Source organism: Artibeus jamaicensis, unplaced genomic scaffold, assembly GCF_021234435.1.
Source record: "Artibeus jamaicensis isolate MK-2021 breed Jamaican fruit bat unplaced genomic scaffold, CSHL_Jam_final contig_3275, whole genome shotgun sequence".
Lineage (NCBI taxonomy): Eukaryota > Metazoa > Chordata > Mammalia > Chiroptera > Phyllostomidae > Artibeus > Artibeus jamaicensis.
Window position 1 is genome coordinate 322,706 of NW_026521773.1, and position 15,161 is coordinate 337,866.

Here is a 15,161-nt window from a genome sequence, read left to right on the forward strand (position 1 = left end):
AGAGAGCAATTTAGCAAAGTAATGAATGTTAATGATTTTTACATAGTGGTATCTTGAAAGGATATAGTAGCTAGAGAAACTATATATAGTTTCTTTCAAAGCCAGGGGTAACTTAAGTAATATCAAAACTCATTTTCCCACATTAAGACTACTTTAGACTTAAACCGTTATAAGATGTTTGATTTTACTAAGATTATATTAAATACTCCTCTTTCTAATTTTCAAGGATACTACCCACCACCTCCAACAGTACCAGCTGGTGTGGCTCCCTGTGTTCCTCGCTTTGTGAGGTCCAATAATGTTCCAGAGTCTGCCCTCCCACCTGCTTCCATGCCATATGCCGATCATTACAGCACATTTTCCCCTCGAGATCGAATGAATACTCCTTATCAGCCTCCTCCTCCACAGCCATATGGACCAGTTCCTCCAGTACCTTCTGGAATGTATGCCCCTGTGTACGACAGCAGGCGCATCTGGCGTCCACCTATGTACCAACGAGATGATATTATTAGAAGCAATTCTTTACCTCCAATGGATGTGATGCACTCCTCTGTCTATCAGACGTCTTTACGAGAAAGATATAACTCTTTAGATGGGTATTATTCAGTGGCTTGTCAGCAGCCAAGTGAACCAAGGACAACTGTGCCTCTACCAAGGGTAAGTGATGATGGAAATAGGAATGCTCTAGTGTGATGGTTAAGAACTCAATGTCTGATGTTAGACCACCCAGGTATATGAGTTCTGTCTAGAAGGTATCCAGCCATGTAATATGGAAAATGGAGACATTTATTGAAGAAGATACAGGAAATATTGTACATAGGACAATGGTGCCTCAGTCCCCTTCAGAATAGGCACCTTGGGACCTCACAAAGTTCTCCCAATCTCCATCAGCTTCCACATTGTATTTTCCTGAATCTCATCAATAGTCTGAAATCTCTTCACTTTCAAAGGTGGTTTTAGTTTTGGGAAAAGCCAGAAGTCATAGGGTGCCAAATCTGGGCTGTAGGGGGGCTGAGTCCCCTGGGTGATTTGATGTTTTGCCAAAAAACTTTGCACAAGATGTGATGTGTGCATGGGCACGTTGTCGTGATGAATCTGCCAACCATCGTTTGCCCATGTCTGTAGCCTCTGAATCATCCAAACACTTCCCATGGAGGAATGTTCAAGCTTAACACAAACTTTCAAGCAGAGTGTCGCTATACTTGCTCAGTCATTTTGAATGTGACAGCAACACAGTACACATGCTCACTCAGTGGCATCTACCACCACTGCTGACTAGTGCAGTGAAGTCGTCATTGATCATACACGCATATTCTAGTCCACTCTCCTTGGCTGCCAGGTTACGTTGATGTCATACAAATAGTTCTCATTATATTAACAATGGCTGGACTTTTTCTGGACAGACCTGGTATATCCTGGCTCCTCTACTTATTAACTGTGTGATTTATGAAAGTTACTTGACTTCTCTCTGTCAGTTTTTTTGTCTCTTTGATGGAATAATAGTAATATTTACCTCATGAGGCTGTTGTGAGGGTTAAATCAGAAAAAACAAAGCTCTTAGAACTGGACCTGATACATTATTAATGCTCAGTAAATGTGTTTGGATAGGAAATTGATGGAAAGATAAAAAGCAATCATCAAAATACAGGAACAGGGTCTATTTTCAGTATCCCAGCATTCACACAAACAACTTTCCAAAACCCTAAAAGTGAGTGCTCATATTTTACTTTTAACATAACTTGACCCTTTCATTTAAGTGTATGGAGAATAGGCTCAAATGACTTCCCAATTGTAATTTTTGTGAGTCTCCAAATTATAATAAATTGTTTACATTATGTCCACAGAACTGCTCCCTACATGATTAAGATTATTTCTTTTATCGCCCCTTAGGAACCCTGTGGTCATTTGAAGGCCAGTTGCGAGGAACAAATGAGAAGAAAGCCAGAACAGTGGGCACAGTACCACACTCAGAAAGCACCACTTGTCTCTTCGACTCTTCCTGTGGCAACACAGTCTTCAACACCGCCTTCTCCTCTGTTCAGTGTAGACTTCCGCACTGACGTAAGAGAGGTTTTGGTCACTTGATGTTGCAGGGACAGGTCAAACAGCAGACTTCAGAGCACTCAGCCACACCAGGCCTAGCTATTGGATATTTTGCAGTGGCTTGGTGTGCAGCTGAATTTAGTTCAGTCAGTTTGAGTGTGTAAGGACGAGGGCTAGATGTTGTGGATCTCTAAAGACCGTTAAGTCACAGCCCTTTTTGTACCAAAAATTCAAAATCTTTTCAGCAGTGTAGCTTTCATTATTTTTATGATTTTTATTAATAATAAGATTTATATCTGCCATTTATTGAGCACCTACTTGTGCCAGACACTGTACTAAGCATTTACATAATGTTACTTAATTCTCATAAAAACTTAGGAGGTAGGTGTTCCCCGTATTTTGCAAGTTAGGATCCTGCTCAAAGAAGTGAAGTAATTTGCCCAAGTAACAAGTTCTGCCTGTAAAGTAGCTGAAATTTGAATCTCGGTCTGAGGTATTTCTTCCCTACTTGACAAAAGGTGCAGAAGTGCTCACTGTGGTGCTCCTGTTGGTTTACAGCACTGCAGACCGTCGTTCGGGCCATTGTAAAACAAGTCCTGTGCCAGGGTCATTGCAGTATTTGCTGTTTTCAGTACTGTTATATTCAGAGCACACCATTAATTTTGTTGTTAATTCCTCTGGTTTATTCTCCATTCCTAGAGGTTCTAATATAAAAAGTTTTTAATCTCTTCATTATGAAAACTCTTAAACAAAAATAGAGAGAATAGCAAAATAAACGTCCATGTCCCCTTGCTTGGCTTCCACAATTATCAACTCACTAAACCTTATTTCATTTGTACCCCTTCTTCCTACTGGATTATTTTGAAGTAATTCTAGACATCAAACACTTTCATGCATGAATATTTCAATAAACCATTGAATTTTTAAACTAGATCCAAATTTGTCTCATCAGACTTAGATTTCTTCAGACCAGGTAAACATCTTGACAGCAGAGTGATAGGTTTGCCACTTGCGCAACAGAAAACCATATTTATATGTTTGATGCTATGCTTTAGGAAACAAGAACTTCCCTGAGACTCAGATCTGCTATTAGTAATATGACTTGGGATAAGTAATTAAACCTTAAACCTTTTTGGCCTGGAGTGTTCTTAGCTATGTAATTAATAAACTAGATTTAATGATTCTTACAACTTTGTTTTCTCATTTTACAGTCACTCTTAAGAGTCCCTTTAAAATTTATCCAGTTTTCCTTCTAGTTCCACAGCTGCCTTTGAATTCTTTTTGTTCTCTTTCTTTTTTAAAAAATTTTTATTTATTTATATTTAGAAGGGAAGGGAAAGTGAGAGGGAGAGAAATATCAATGTATGGTTGCCTCTCATGTGTTCCCTGTTGGGAACTGGCCCCTGCTGGGAACTGGCCTGCAACCCAGGCATGTGCCTTGACTGGGAGTCGAACCGTGATCTTTTGGTTCGCAGGCCCGTGCTCAATCCACTGAGCTATACCAGCCAGGGCTTTGTTCTTTCTTTAATGCTGTCTGGTTTATCAGTTATGTTTCCTTGTGCACACATGTTATTCTTTTCCCAAAATTATAAACTACTTTGGGACATGGACTAGTCACACATGGACTGTGTGTCTGTGTCTGCCTGTTTCCCCCTTTTTTAAAAATTCATTTTATGAAGCACCTCATATCAGTTTATAGGCATGCTATAAATTATTTGTTGATTGGTTTTAATGGTATCAGTCTGGGGTTCCTTATTAGCACTTAAATATCAAAGTGAAAAGAGAAGGCATTCTATTTCTGTTAATAAATAATATAAATATAGTAAAAATACTATTTATGACAGTTTTTTATGTTAGTTACTGAAGGTTTAATTGTTCACTGTGTTCTATACTAGTTATATAATATTAGTTACAAGTTTGTAAATTTAAGTTTCTTGCTAATTGGCTGTGCCTTTTTCTTTTTCTGAATCAGCTCTCTGAGAGTGTGAGTGGGACAAAATTTGAAGAAGATCATCTTTCCCATTATTCTCCCTGGTCTTGTGGCACCATAGGCTCCTGTATAAATGTCATCGATTCAGAGCCCAGAGATGTGATTGCTAATTCAAATGCTGTGTTAATGGTATGATTCAGGGGCCTGGGAGGATATTTTGCATGTTGACTCAGATTTTAGAATGGATGAATACTTTCATCTTCATTCTTGCTATATAACTCATCTGTAAGCAGCAGATTTATATTTAGGTAAGTCTGAACTAAATTGAATTTAATGTTTAAATTATTTGAGCTCAGTTCAGTGGTTTAAAATAGATGTAGATTATCATTAAGATCTACAGCTAGTGTAAAATTTACCAGAAAACTTAATTACCTGTCTTTTGAAAGCACATGCATTTTATAATATTAGGTGAAGTAATTGCCAACAGTCCTTTTACTGATTTTCTTTGGTTTATGCAGGACCTAGACAGTGGCGATGTTAAGAGAAGAGTACATTTATTTGAAACTCAGAGAAGGACAAAAGAAGAAGACCCAATAATTCCTTTTAGTGATGGACCTATCATCTCAAAATGGGGTGCAATTTCCAGATCTTCCCGCACAGGTTACCACACCACAGATCCTGTCCAGGCCACTGCTTCCCAAGGAAGTGCGACTAAGCCCATCAGCGTATCAGGTAATCCACTAATGCCTCATCTGATTTTTTCCAGCACTGTGTTAAATCCTCATTTTGCCAGGTACAGAACATTTCCCTCCATTTAATAACCATAGTAACCTCTGAATTAAATGGTTTAGCCATGAGAACATAGCAAGGTGGAAAAAATATGGATCTTTTTTGAAAAGTATCTGTTTATGTCTGTATCCTGATTTTTCACTTTTCTGATCACTGTTTCTTTCTGCATTTCTACAGATTATGTCCCTTATGTCAGTGCTGTTGATTCAAGGTGGAGTTCTTACGGTAACGAGTCCACATCATCAGCACACTATGTTGAACGGTAAGGTTACTCATACTTCTTTGGGATTGTCTGTCCTCACACTTTTATGTATCCTTAGAGTACAGATTCTGCACCCAACTGTTCATAAAGTGTACCTTCCTAGTTTTAGCTATGTAACAAATTTCTGAAGTTTTACATTTTGAATGATGACTGAAACTTTCAGTGCTCATCTGTTACATAAAGCATATATCGTATATAGTCATTACTGCTTTAGTTGCTTCACTTATTTCACTTTCATTACAATAAACATGTTTCTCTTTAAAGGGACAGATTCATTGTTACTGATTTATCTTGTCATAGAAAGCATTCCAGTACTGGAGACCTTTTAAGCATCGAACTTCAGCAGGTAGGTTCTGTGACACTCAGTTTTGACTTAAAAAAAAAATAGAATGATGGTTAGAAGCCAACTTTACTTTTTTCCCTTGTAGGCCAAGAGTAACTCGTTGCTGCTTCAGCGGGAGGCCAATGCTCTGGCCATGCAACAGAAGTGGAGTTCCCTGGATGAAGGCCGCCACCTTACCTTAAACCTTCTGAGCAAGGAGATTGAATTGAGAAATGGAGAGGTAAAGAAACAGAACCTGTCAGCTTCATGCTTAATGTATTTGTTGTTTGCTGCTGCTGCATGTAGATTTATGCCATTAGTCCATCTTAGTGTACCTTTTTCTGATAGATACTTGCTTTTAAAACTTAATAATAGCAATAAACTCGTGGTCCCAGATTTCTTAAATACTTTAGATCAATCATTGGGATTCTCACTTTAATTTAAAAGGGAAGCCCCAGTCTCCACAGGTATAAAAATCAGTATTTTTTTAAATTACAGAGTGATTATACAGAAGATGCAACTGATACTAAGCCTGATAGGGATATTGAGTTAGAGCTTTCGGCACTTGATACTGATGAACCAGATGGACAGAGTGAACAAATTGAAGTAAGTACCACAGTTAGGTATTTAGGAAGCTTTATTCCATTGGCAACTAAAGTAAAATACTTTCATACTGAAGGATAAACATTTTATTTTCTTAGGAGATCCTGGACATACAGCTTGGTATCAGTTCTCAGAGTGATCAGTTGCTGAACGGAACAGCCGTGGAAAATGGGCACCCAGTGCAGCAACACCAGAAGGAGCCACTGGAGCAGAAGAGACAGAGTTTAGGTGAAGACCATGTGATTCTGTGAGTGTTAGACAGAAAATTCACAACCACGAATACTTAGAACCAAATAGAGGCAGTGTTAAATTCATTTTTGGCTCTTTTTTATCCTACGAGGGGAAGACCTTATATTGCAGGCAGTGATTGGGTCAGTCTAGATTTTTAGGAAAGTAGAGCTAAATTTGAACTAACAGAGTGGCCTGAAACTTGCTTTTTTTCTTGGGGTAAAAATTAGTCTTTGTGCTCCAGAATCAGGTTATACTCCTCAGTCTGGTAGCCAAACTTGCAGATTACAAAATGGAGAATTAAAACCTACATGTAGGGTTCCCTTTTTTAAAATCTTTTTAAGATTTTTGTGGCTCTAATATTGCCATTTTGTTTATCACTGCCAAAAATATGGGCTAATCTTGAACTTGTTAGTCTGAAATTAATCAGTGTTTTAGTTTTTTATCTTAATTTTTGGAAAATATAACTTTCTTAGTAATCTCTGGTAATTTTTAGTGTTAAAAAGACATGCCTTTGCTAGAGGCTCTTAAAGTTTGGTAGAGATTTTTACTTATGTTTTAAGTTTTCACCTAAAGCTAATTTGTTTTCAATGTCATTTTTTCTCAGGGAGGAGCAAAAAACAATTCTGCCGGTAACTTCTTGCTTTAGCCAGCCACTCCCAGTGTCCATTAGCAATGCAAGTTGCCTCCCCATCACCACATCTGTCAGCGTTGGCAACCTCATTCTAAAAACTCACGTTATGTCTGAAGATAAAAATGACTTTTTAAAACCTGTTGTTGCAAATGGGAAGATGGTTAACAGCTGAAAGGAGGTTCATCTTTCAAATTTGTGACCATACCATGGAAGCATTTACACTAGCTTTTTATATATATAATATATATATTATATAATGTATATTTTTTTTAAAAAAAAGATATTACTGGGGGCATCCAGTTCCTGTGGACTCTTTGATACTTCAAGCCCTCTTGCATTAGCATTATGAAAAAAAAAAAAGAAAACTTACTAGGGTAACACGTTCACTTTCCAGAAGTGATTGGAATTTGGACATTTAACTTAAGCTTCAAGCAGCTTTTTATGAGTTTGTAGCAATCCGGTGCAGTAACTGAGCCATTTCCTATTTTAAATGGCTTCTGTAGAAAATTAACAACTCAGTTATTTAACTAGCAGGATCCTACAATGATACATCTAGTGAAAGTAGACTTAATTAACTTATTTATTTCTATTTTATGTTTCACTAAGAGAAATTTCCATCTCATTCCAGCTGCTTTATTTATCTTTTTCATGAGACTTTGCATGATTTTTTTTTTTTTACTTTGAAGAGTGGAGTTAGATGTTCTTACCATAGAATTTTGCAGGGTTATAAACTAGCTTTCTTTACTGCATTATGTGTAGGAGTGTGGTGCAGTGCTTTTATCTGTAGCATTTAAATTTTTTTTAATTTTCCATTTTTCAAGAATAGTTTCTGCTTTGTTAATATTTACATACAGGCTACTTGTTGAAATAATTAAATATATAACCAAGTGCCTAAGTCTTTCAGCTGATGTACTAGATATTAAATTCTCCTAAGTTATGCAGAATCGTTTTTACAATTTTGATAAATTATGCACTAATGTAATGGCAGTTTTTTAAAATGCAGATTTAAGCCTGTGCATTATTGAATCTGATGACTTGGCAAAGAATCAGGTGCTTTCAGCTTTCTTGAGAAAACCCTGTATGTAGTGTTTGCACTGACTAACAAGATGGTATTGCTGGGTTTTTAATTTAAACTAATTACTTTGGATGTTCATTACATTATCTTGGTTAAATATTGTTTATTGTTACTTCATGTTGGGGTTTAATTTTCCCTTTTTACTGACTGTTAGATTGATAAGACTACGAACCATGTAATAATAGAACATTGGCTAACCTTTATTCATACTTAAAAACATGAATAATTTCTGCCCTGCTAAAATGTGACTGAAAACTATTTTCACGTGGCATCTGGAAGTATGCAGTATGTTCAACCAGGCATGCCCCAGATTTGTTGGAGGTAGTTTTATTGAAACCTAAATTTCAGTCAACATTTGAAACCAAAAGCTGGGCATTCCTTCCTGATTTTACCTATACTTTTTTTTCCTGTTTCTTTAAGATTAGTTTGACTTTTATTATTATTTTTTTAATTAACTTCTGTGAAGTTGTTTACTCTGAAAATTGTACTGGAACATTTTAAGCCAAGCTGATCTTTCACCAGGTGTACTGTATGTAAGGGCTTTTCCTGCTAGCAAAATGCTTAAACAGGATCATGTTATTGGTCGTCTGAGCTATTTAGTTGTTTTACAAAACCACAGCATTGTATCAGATAAGATTTTGATAAAAAGTTTTGTGCACATTTCCAGGGGCGGGAGGGTTAACATTTCCCTGAAATTTCTTGATTAGAATGAGTAAATACTGGTGTTTGATACCTGTCTTAATGAACATGCTCATAAGGTGACTGATAAGTTGTAAATATACCTGAGAAACAAAGGGGTAGTTTTGATATTCTGGTGTCAGTATGGAAGATCTTACACATTTATTTAATACTCAAGTGTATGAAGATGTTTGTAACATAACAGCACAGTAGCCTTGACTTAGTTTCCTTCGGTTAGTACTGTACCTCTTTGCCATGGCCAGTGCTCCCTGTCCCTACAAAGACATTTATTTATTTCACTCTGTAACCTGAAATGAATAGGAACAAGAGTTTTAAACCATATTGCGTTAACTTATTCTGACATTATAAATTAGCCTAGGATAGTACAGGAACATGATTGTTATATAATTTATATCAGAACCTTTCTATAAATGCGTGCTTATTACATTTGAAATGCTTCCAATGTACTTTATTTGCTGTTTGTATTTCCAAAAAGGATATGCAAACCATAATGTCTATTTCATGGATATTTAAATAGTGAGATCTTCCATGTTGAAGGTAATGTATTTTTTTTTAAGATTTAAAAATTGCTATTTTGTTACAAAATAGAGACCTATTAACAGTTTGAGAGCTCCTTATGTGCCCTCAGGGAAATAACCCTCTGTGCAACAGAACTACGCAAAACATCTTCAGCACGGTCTGAGGGTGAATATGTACTACATAAATTGATCTTGTGTATTTAACCATATCTTTTTAATTTTAAAATTGAGATTTTGAAACGTGGTTGTGCTCTGCTGGAGGGGGTTGGGATTAACTGCTTAGGTGTTTGCCTACTTGTCCAGTGAAATTACATTTGCATCAGTGTATGTATATACCTGCCAACCTTATTGGTATGTCTCAGAACATTTATATTAAAATAATGCTTGTCTTGCAGCAGGTGATCCCATAAAACAGTAACTCCCTGTTCCTAAAAACTTACTCTCATTCTAACAACATACGAATTGGTTCTGTGTTGAGGTTAATCTGTATTGCTTTCTTTCTGTAGTAGCTACCTTCTGTTTTCCTGTGGTGGGTTTAGTGTGAAGTAAAGACATTGGTTCTCTTCCACTTGAGAAGAAAGTTCAGTGTATCTGATCTTTCCTCAAAATGGTAACCACTGATGTCACAAAGGAAAAAATACAACTCAGACATAAAATGTGACTTTAAAATTGGGGTCAAGCCCTGTCCTTTGACCCTTTGACCAACATGTGGTGTACATATGTTTGAAATCAAAGGGTATAAAGCAGTAGGAAAGGAAATTGGTGAAGTTGGTACTAAATTGCATTATGTTGCCTATGTTCTAATTAGAAAAGTATAGTCTGAGGTCTGGAAAGTGGGAAATGGTGGGGTTTTTTGTTTTGTTGTTGGTTTTTTTTCACTTTTTATGTTTTTGTTTGTCAGTTTCTAAGTGTTAATGTCTTAATTCTGAAGTCCATGTGCCCCATTCAGATACCATGAATGTAGCATCAGTAGGTCTCTTTTGTGGTCTCATTTCATTTTGTAAATTCTGAGAAAGTTACCCATGTAGTTCATCTAGTTGGTACCTGAACAAAGCATCTGGCTGGTACCCTTTTGCTGCCATGACTTAAACTTTCGATACCATCTGATAAACCAGTGTCAGGCGTGAAAGTTGTGCATTGTAATTTTTCCAGAGAAGGTACTTCACTGGGCCAATGGCACTGACTTTTTTCCTAGTAGCTGTTTACTCTCACAAGGGAATAATAAAAGTAACCTCCTATACAGAGGACTGAAAATTTCCATTTGTGTGGATCTAGTCACTTTCACTCAAATTTCAAGTCAATGCTAAGTACAGGGTGGGGCAAAAGTAGGCTCATCATTGATCATAGAAATTGACAAACAAATGTAAATTCTACTTTTGTCCCATCCTGTTATATAAAGCACATTCCAATTTTATATACTGCCTTGAGAAAATTACAGGATGCACAGCAGTTCATAGGAATTTAAAATGGGATCATTTAAACACTTGAAAACATTGTTTTAAAAACCATCTAGCTTGCTTTTGCATTTTGGACATTAAAGCCATGGTTGTCCTGTTAACTGGTGAAATTTGTGACTATCAAATTCAGCATGTGATTTCAACTTTGAGTCCAAAAGTTTCTTCCCTAGTTTCTTTGAATCATTTTCTGAGCAGACTGTCTCCAGTAGTGGTGACTAAATATTAAAGGGAAGAGTTACACTGCAACTATGTATTCGTAACTGGAAGAACTTTTCTTGTGTTTTAGTGAATGAAGAGTGTTGATGGGATCACTTACTGTAACAACTCCTACATGAGAACCCCTTCTGCAAGCAGAAAAATGAATATGCTCAAGGAGTATCCCATTTTCTGAATAATTTGAATAAATTTGCTAGTTACTTCTTTAGCAGTTTCTTTGTATCCCTTTGCTGGCAAGGGAATACAAGGGGTCAAGGCCACTGATCAGAATACTCTACATTGGAGTCTTATTTTTACTCCAAGAGCAGTTATTCCCCCAAGTCTGAAATTGGCCTTTTTTTAAAAATAAAAATTTAAAAATATCCTCAAACCAGTGGAACATAGACACTGGCTGCACTTAGTACTGCCAAAAGCCAAGGTCATTTGCATATATTCCATCGATCTGTCAAGAATTAGGCCTCACTTTATAACCCAAGGCATGGAAGTGCATGCATTCTCTTAGCTGGGCAAACAATTATACTGTAGTTGTGATACAACACATGTGGCTTTTATTTGTACTGCACATATCCACTGTACAGCCACTTGGGAGTATCGTGGTTAGCTTGCAGCAACTGCTGTCTGCATTTATACTGTTTATTGCATATTCTTTTCCCTGGAAGTGAAAGAGAAATGTTTTTCTTGTTGCATTGATTACATTTTATAAATTTGCTTAGCTGGAAAGTTTGGGAAAAGAGGCCTGTTTGTCAATTGTACAACCGATTGTGAAGCTCTAGTGTGAATATTTTTACGTCTGTATTAGACATTTTCTTTGCAAATCTATTGTTCGATTGAAATGTAAATGAAATTAAAGATGGTGTACACCCATCATGTAAAAAGCAGGCACCATCTCTAAGATGGATTTAATGCTCATTTTTAAGGCATATACTCAGCTTCTATTTAAAACTATAATTTAAAATAATTCTGTACAATGAAATGGGGAATATATATGGGAATAAATTCTATTCCATTTATTTCAATTTGAATTTCCAAATTGTAATGTTTCCCTTTGTGCTATAGGAATAGGATTAACTGGGGGAAGGCCAGGACTTATAAGGCTTGTATATGGGGGGAGGGCAGAGATGGAACAATGAGGGTTGTGATGATAGTGAATAGCAAAGAGTGAATTCTGTGTGTTTTTGCTGTAGGACTGAAGTGAAGAGATATTAGCTTTGGCTGTTCACAGAATAGAGCATCATGATTTTCAGTGTTTGAGAGAAAATTGATGGAAAAAGTTTGCAGTACTTGACATGTATTTGCATGCACAAAATAAAATTATTTGTCCACCTTAAAAGTTGTTTGTTTAGTGTCAATATTAAGTTGATGGTGCTTTTTAGTTATCTTGATTTCCTTGGTCTATTTTTTGGCTTAACTAAGCTACCAGATATTAAGTGGAGATTTATACTTGTATACATCATTGGGAAGGATCCAAAAGAAATTAATAGAACAGAGAGGTGGAAATATTCCTTAATTCAATCAGTCACCTCATTCATTCAGTGGGAAATGAGGACAAAGATAATATTAGCAATTAAAAGTATTCAACTCATAATATTTTTCTTAGTGGAGAAAACAGGGCAAATACACAAATAACAGATACAAAGTAATGTTATCCAAGTGTGAAGTCAGTTCTGTGGAATCTCAGCATATGAACAGAAAATGGCCTGAGTGAATCTACACACCATGTTCACTGTGCCTTGAGTGAAGTTTTACTCATTCACTCAGGTGATGTATTTTAAAACCCCTCTGTGCTGGTCTTTAAGGTTAAAAGTCAATGAAACATGAGCCCTTCGGAGAGAGAGAGAAACATCTAGAAGCTCACAGTGTGAAAATGGGAGAGACCAATCCGAATAACCAGCTCAGTGAACTATGTCCCAATGTGTGAAAACTCCAGAAGGGAAATTATGAGGTGGGTAGTGGTGGTGGTGAGCCAGAGGAGGTGCTTTGAAAAGTGACCTTGTGTTAGACTTCATAGGTTGAACAATATTTCACCAAGCAGAGATAAGGGGGGAGAAAACAACCCTTCACTATGGCTATTATGATCCTTCTTTTGTACATGAGATGTTAACTTGCTGAAGAACCTCAAAACAAGAAAAATAGTAGAATTGCTCTGCCTTCCACAAGGGGTGCTGGTGGTGGTTGGAACCTATTTAGCCACAAGTGTTACCGCGGGAGGAACATTTAAAGAACAGCTTACCTAACCTCTTAGAGCAACTTCATGTGTTCCAGACACAGTAATTGCTGTGGGTGTATTACAATCTAGGACCATGATTGCCACCATTTTACAGATGAGGGAACTGAGGCATCGTCCTAGAGAATTTTCCCAGGGTCATACAGGTAGATGAGGTAGGTAGAGACTCTAAAAAGGACATTGAATATCATACCAAAGACGCTGCTAGTGCGTCTTGGAAGTTAGGTGATTTGAACAACTTAGGGTTTTGGAAAGATCACTTTGGCAGTAATGTGAGTTGAAGCTGGAGACAGATCAGCTGGAAGGTGAGGTCAAAGTAGGTAAGTGTAGAGCATGGCCAAAGCGAAGATGGAGGAAAAGGGATAGATTTGAAAAGCAGGAGGGAGTAGTTGATGGGATTTGTGGGGAGAGTATATTAGTCATCTATACCTTATAGTGGATTAAATTTGGTGTAGAGTCCCAGAGCTTCACTGCTGAGAACAGACTGATATTTTTGGAGAATGTAATCTTGTGTATTTGTGAAATATGTAACCCTGGACCGACCCCTGAGATCCAGAAGAGGAAGAACCGTGCACAGTTGATCCAGGCAAAGGAGAGGCAACTTAATGACAGTAGTGAAATTCCAGAAAGGTTTTATTTCCTTTATAGTTAATACTGGAGTAATTATCATGCAAAGACCATGATTTTTTTAGTAATTGAAAACTATAGTGCAGTGGTCCAACCTGAACATTACAGTCACCTTGGGATCTCTTTTTTTTAAAATTTTTATTTAGTTATTTTTCAAGTACAGTTTTCTGTTTATTTCTCCCATCCCAGCCCACCCCTCCCCCATGCACCCCACCTCCCTGCCATTTCCACCTCCCCTTAGCTATTGTCCCTGTGTCCTTTATGCTTGTTCCTCTAAATCCCTCCCATTTTTTCCCCTTAAATTCCCTCCCCTCTCCCCTCTGGTCGCTGTCCCCTTGTTCTCTATTTCAGTGTCTTTGTTTTTATTTCCCTTATTTGTCTGTTTTTTGTTTTAAATCCTCACTTGAAAATATATTTATTGATCATATAAAACAATTTCTTTTAGCCTCATCTGAAGACATTTTTTTCATTGTTTTTAGGGAGAGAGGAAGGGAGAGAGAACCGTCCATTGGTTGCCTCCCATACTGCCCAGACCAGGGATCGTACAGGGCACGTCCACGTTGGGACAGGGGATGGGGGATGGAGGATTGAACCCAAAACCTAGGCATGTGCCCCAACGGAATCAAACCTGCAACCTTTCAGCTGTGGAACGATGCTCCAACCAACTGAGCCACGCTGCTCAGGGCTGTTTATTGATTTTAGAAAGAGGAATGGAGAGACAGAAACGGATGTGAGAGAGAAACATTGATCGTCTGTCTCCCATATGCACCCCTACTGGGGATCGAACTCACAACCTAGGCGTGAGCCCTGACCAGAGATTGAACCACAACCTTCTGGTGCATGGGATGGTGTTCTAACCAACTTAGTCACCAGGCCAGGGCTACCTCTGGATGTTTTAAAAATCCCAAAGCCCAGACTACACCCTGGACTGATGAAAATCACAACCTCTAGGAGTGGGGCCGTGAGTACTTTTGAAGCTCCCTGGGTGCTTCCAATGTGCAGGAAAGTTTGGGAACTACTGCCAGCGTGAACATAAAAGGGCTAGGGCCTGTCTTTGCCCAGGTGCATTAAAAACATCATCAATGGTTGGGTCCATGTAAGTTTTCAGAGACTCATTCAACAAATATTTTTTTAAAAATCTACTATGTACTAGACAATAGGGCTACTGGAGTGAACCAGCCCCTAACTTCATGAAATTTGGAAGGACAAAAGAAATAAAAGATATATTTAGATGAGGAAGCAGAATGAATATAATGCAACCAGATGATGAGATTTTGTAAGGTGAGCGTAGTCATTCTCAGCGCTGTGGACAGTTTTTGATAGGGCGGTCTACTGAACATCTGCATTGGGATCCCCAATAGACATCTCTAACTTCACATGTCCGAATCCGAGTTTCTGGGGTTCCTCCACTCCCCAGACCACATCTCTGTCTTACCTGTTTCAGCCCTTACGCACTTGACTGCTCTCACACCTGTTCCAGCAGCAGATCCTCCCAAATATATTCAGAGTTTGACCACTCCTCACCACTAGGTTC

The 15,161-nt window shown here is 37.7% G+C and overlaps 1 protein-coding gene across 4 annotated transcripts in view; it reads left to right on the forward strand.

Moving 5' to 3' along the window:
• Positions 1-13,799, forward strand: part of RC3H2 (ring finger and CCCH-type domains 2) — a 47,219-nt gene extending 33,420 nt beyond the window's left edge. For 2 of the 4 annotated variants that reach the window (XM_037165927.2, XM_037166015.2), the window contains exons 12-21: positions 227-657; positions 1,891-2,061; positions 4,016-4,162; positions 4,492-4,705; positions 4,940-5,024; positions 5,289-5,370; positions 5,453-5,587; positions 5,845-5,952; positions 6,048-6,196; positions 6,785-13,799. In XM_037165927.2, the coding sequence (XP_037021822.2) occupies positions 227-657; positions 1,891-2,061; positions 4,016-4,162; positions 4,492-4,705; positions 4,940-5,024; positions 5,289-5,370; positions 5,453-5,587; positions 5,845-5,952; positions 6,048-6,196; positions 6,785-6,983 (1,721 nt within the window). In that variant the 3' untranslated portion in view covers positions 6,984-13,799. The remainder of the gene's footprint in view (positions 1-226; positions 658-1,890; positions 2,062-4,015; positions 4,163-4,491; positions 4,706-4,939; positions 5,025-5,288; positions 5,371-5,452; positions 5,588-5,844; positions 5,953-6,047; positions 6,197-6,784) is intronic. The other 2 variants (XM_037166077.2, XM_037166171.2) reach the window with 2 other exon arrangements.
• Positions 13,800-15,161: the final 1,362 nt, after the last annotated feature.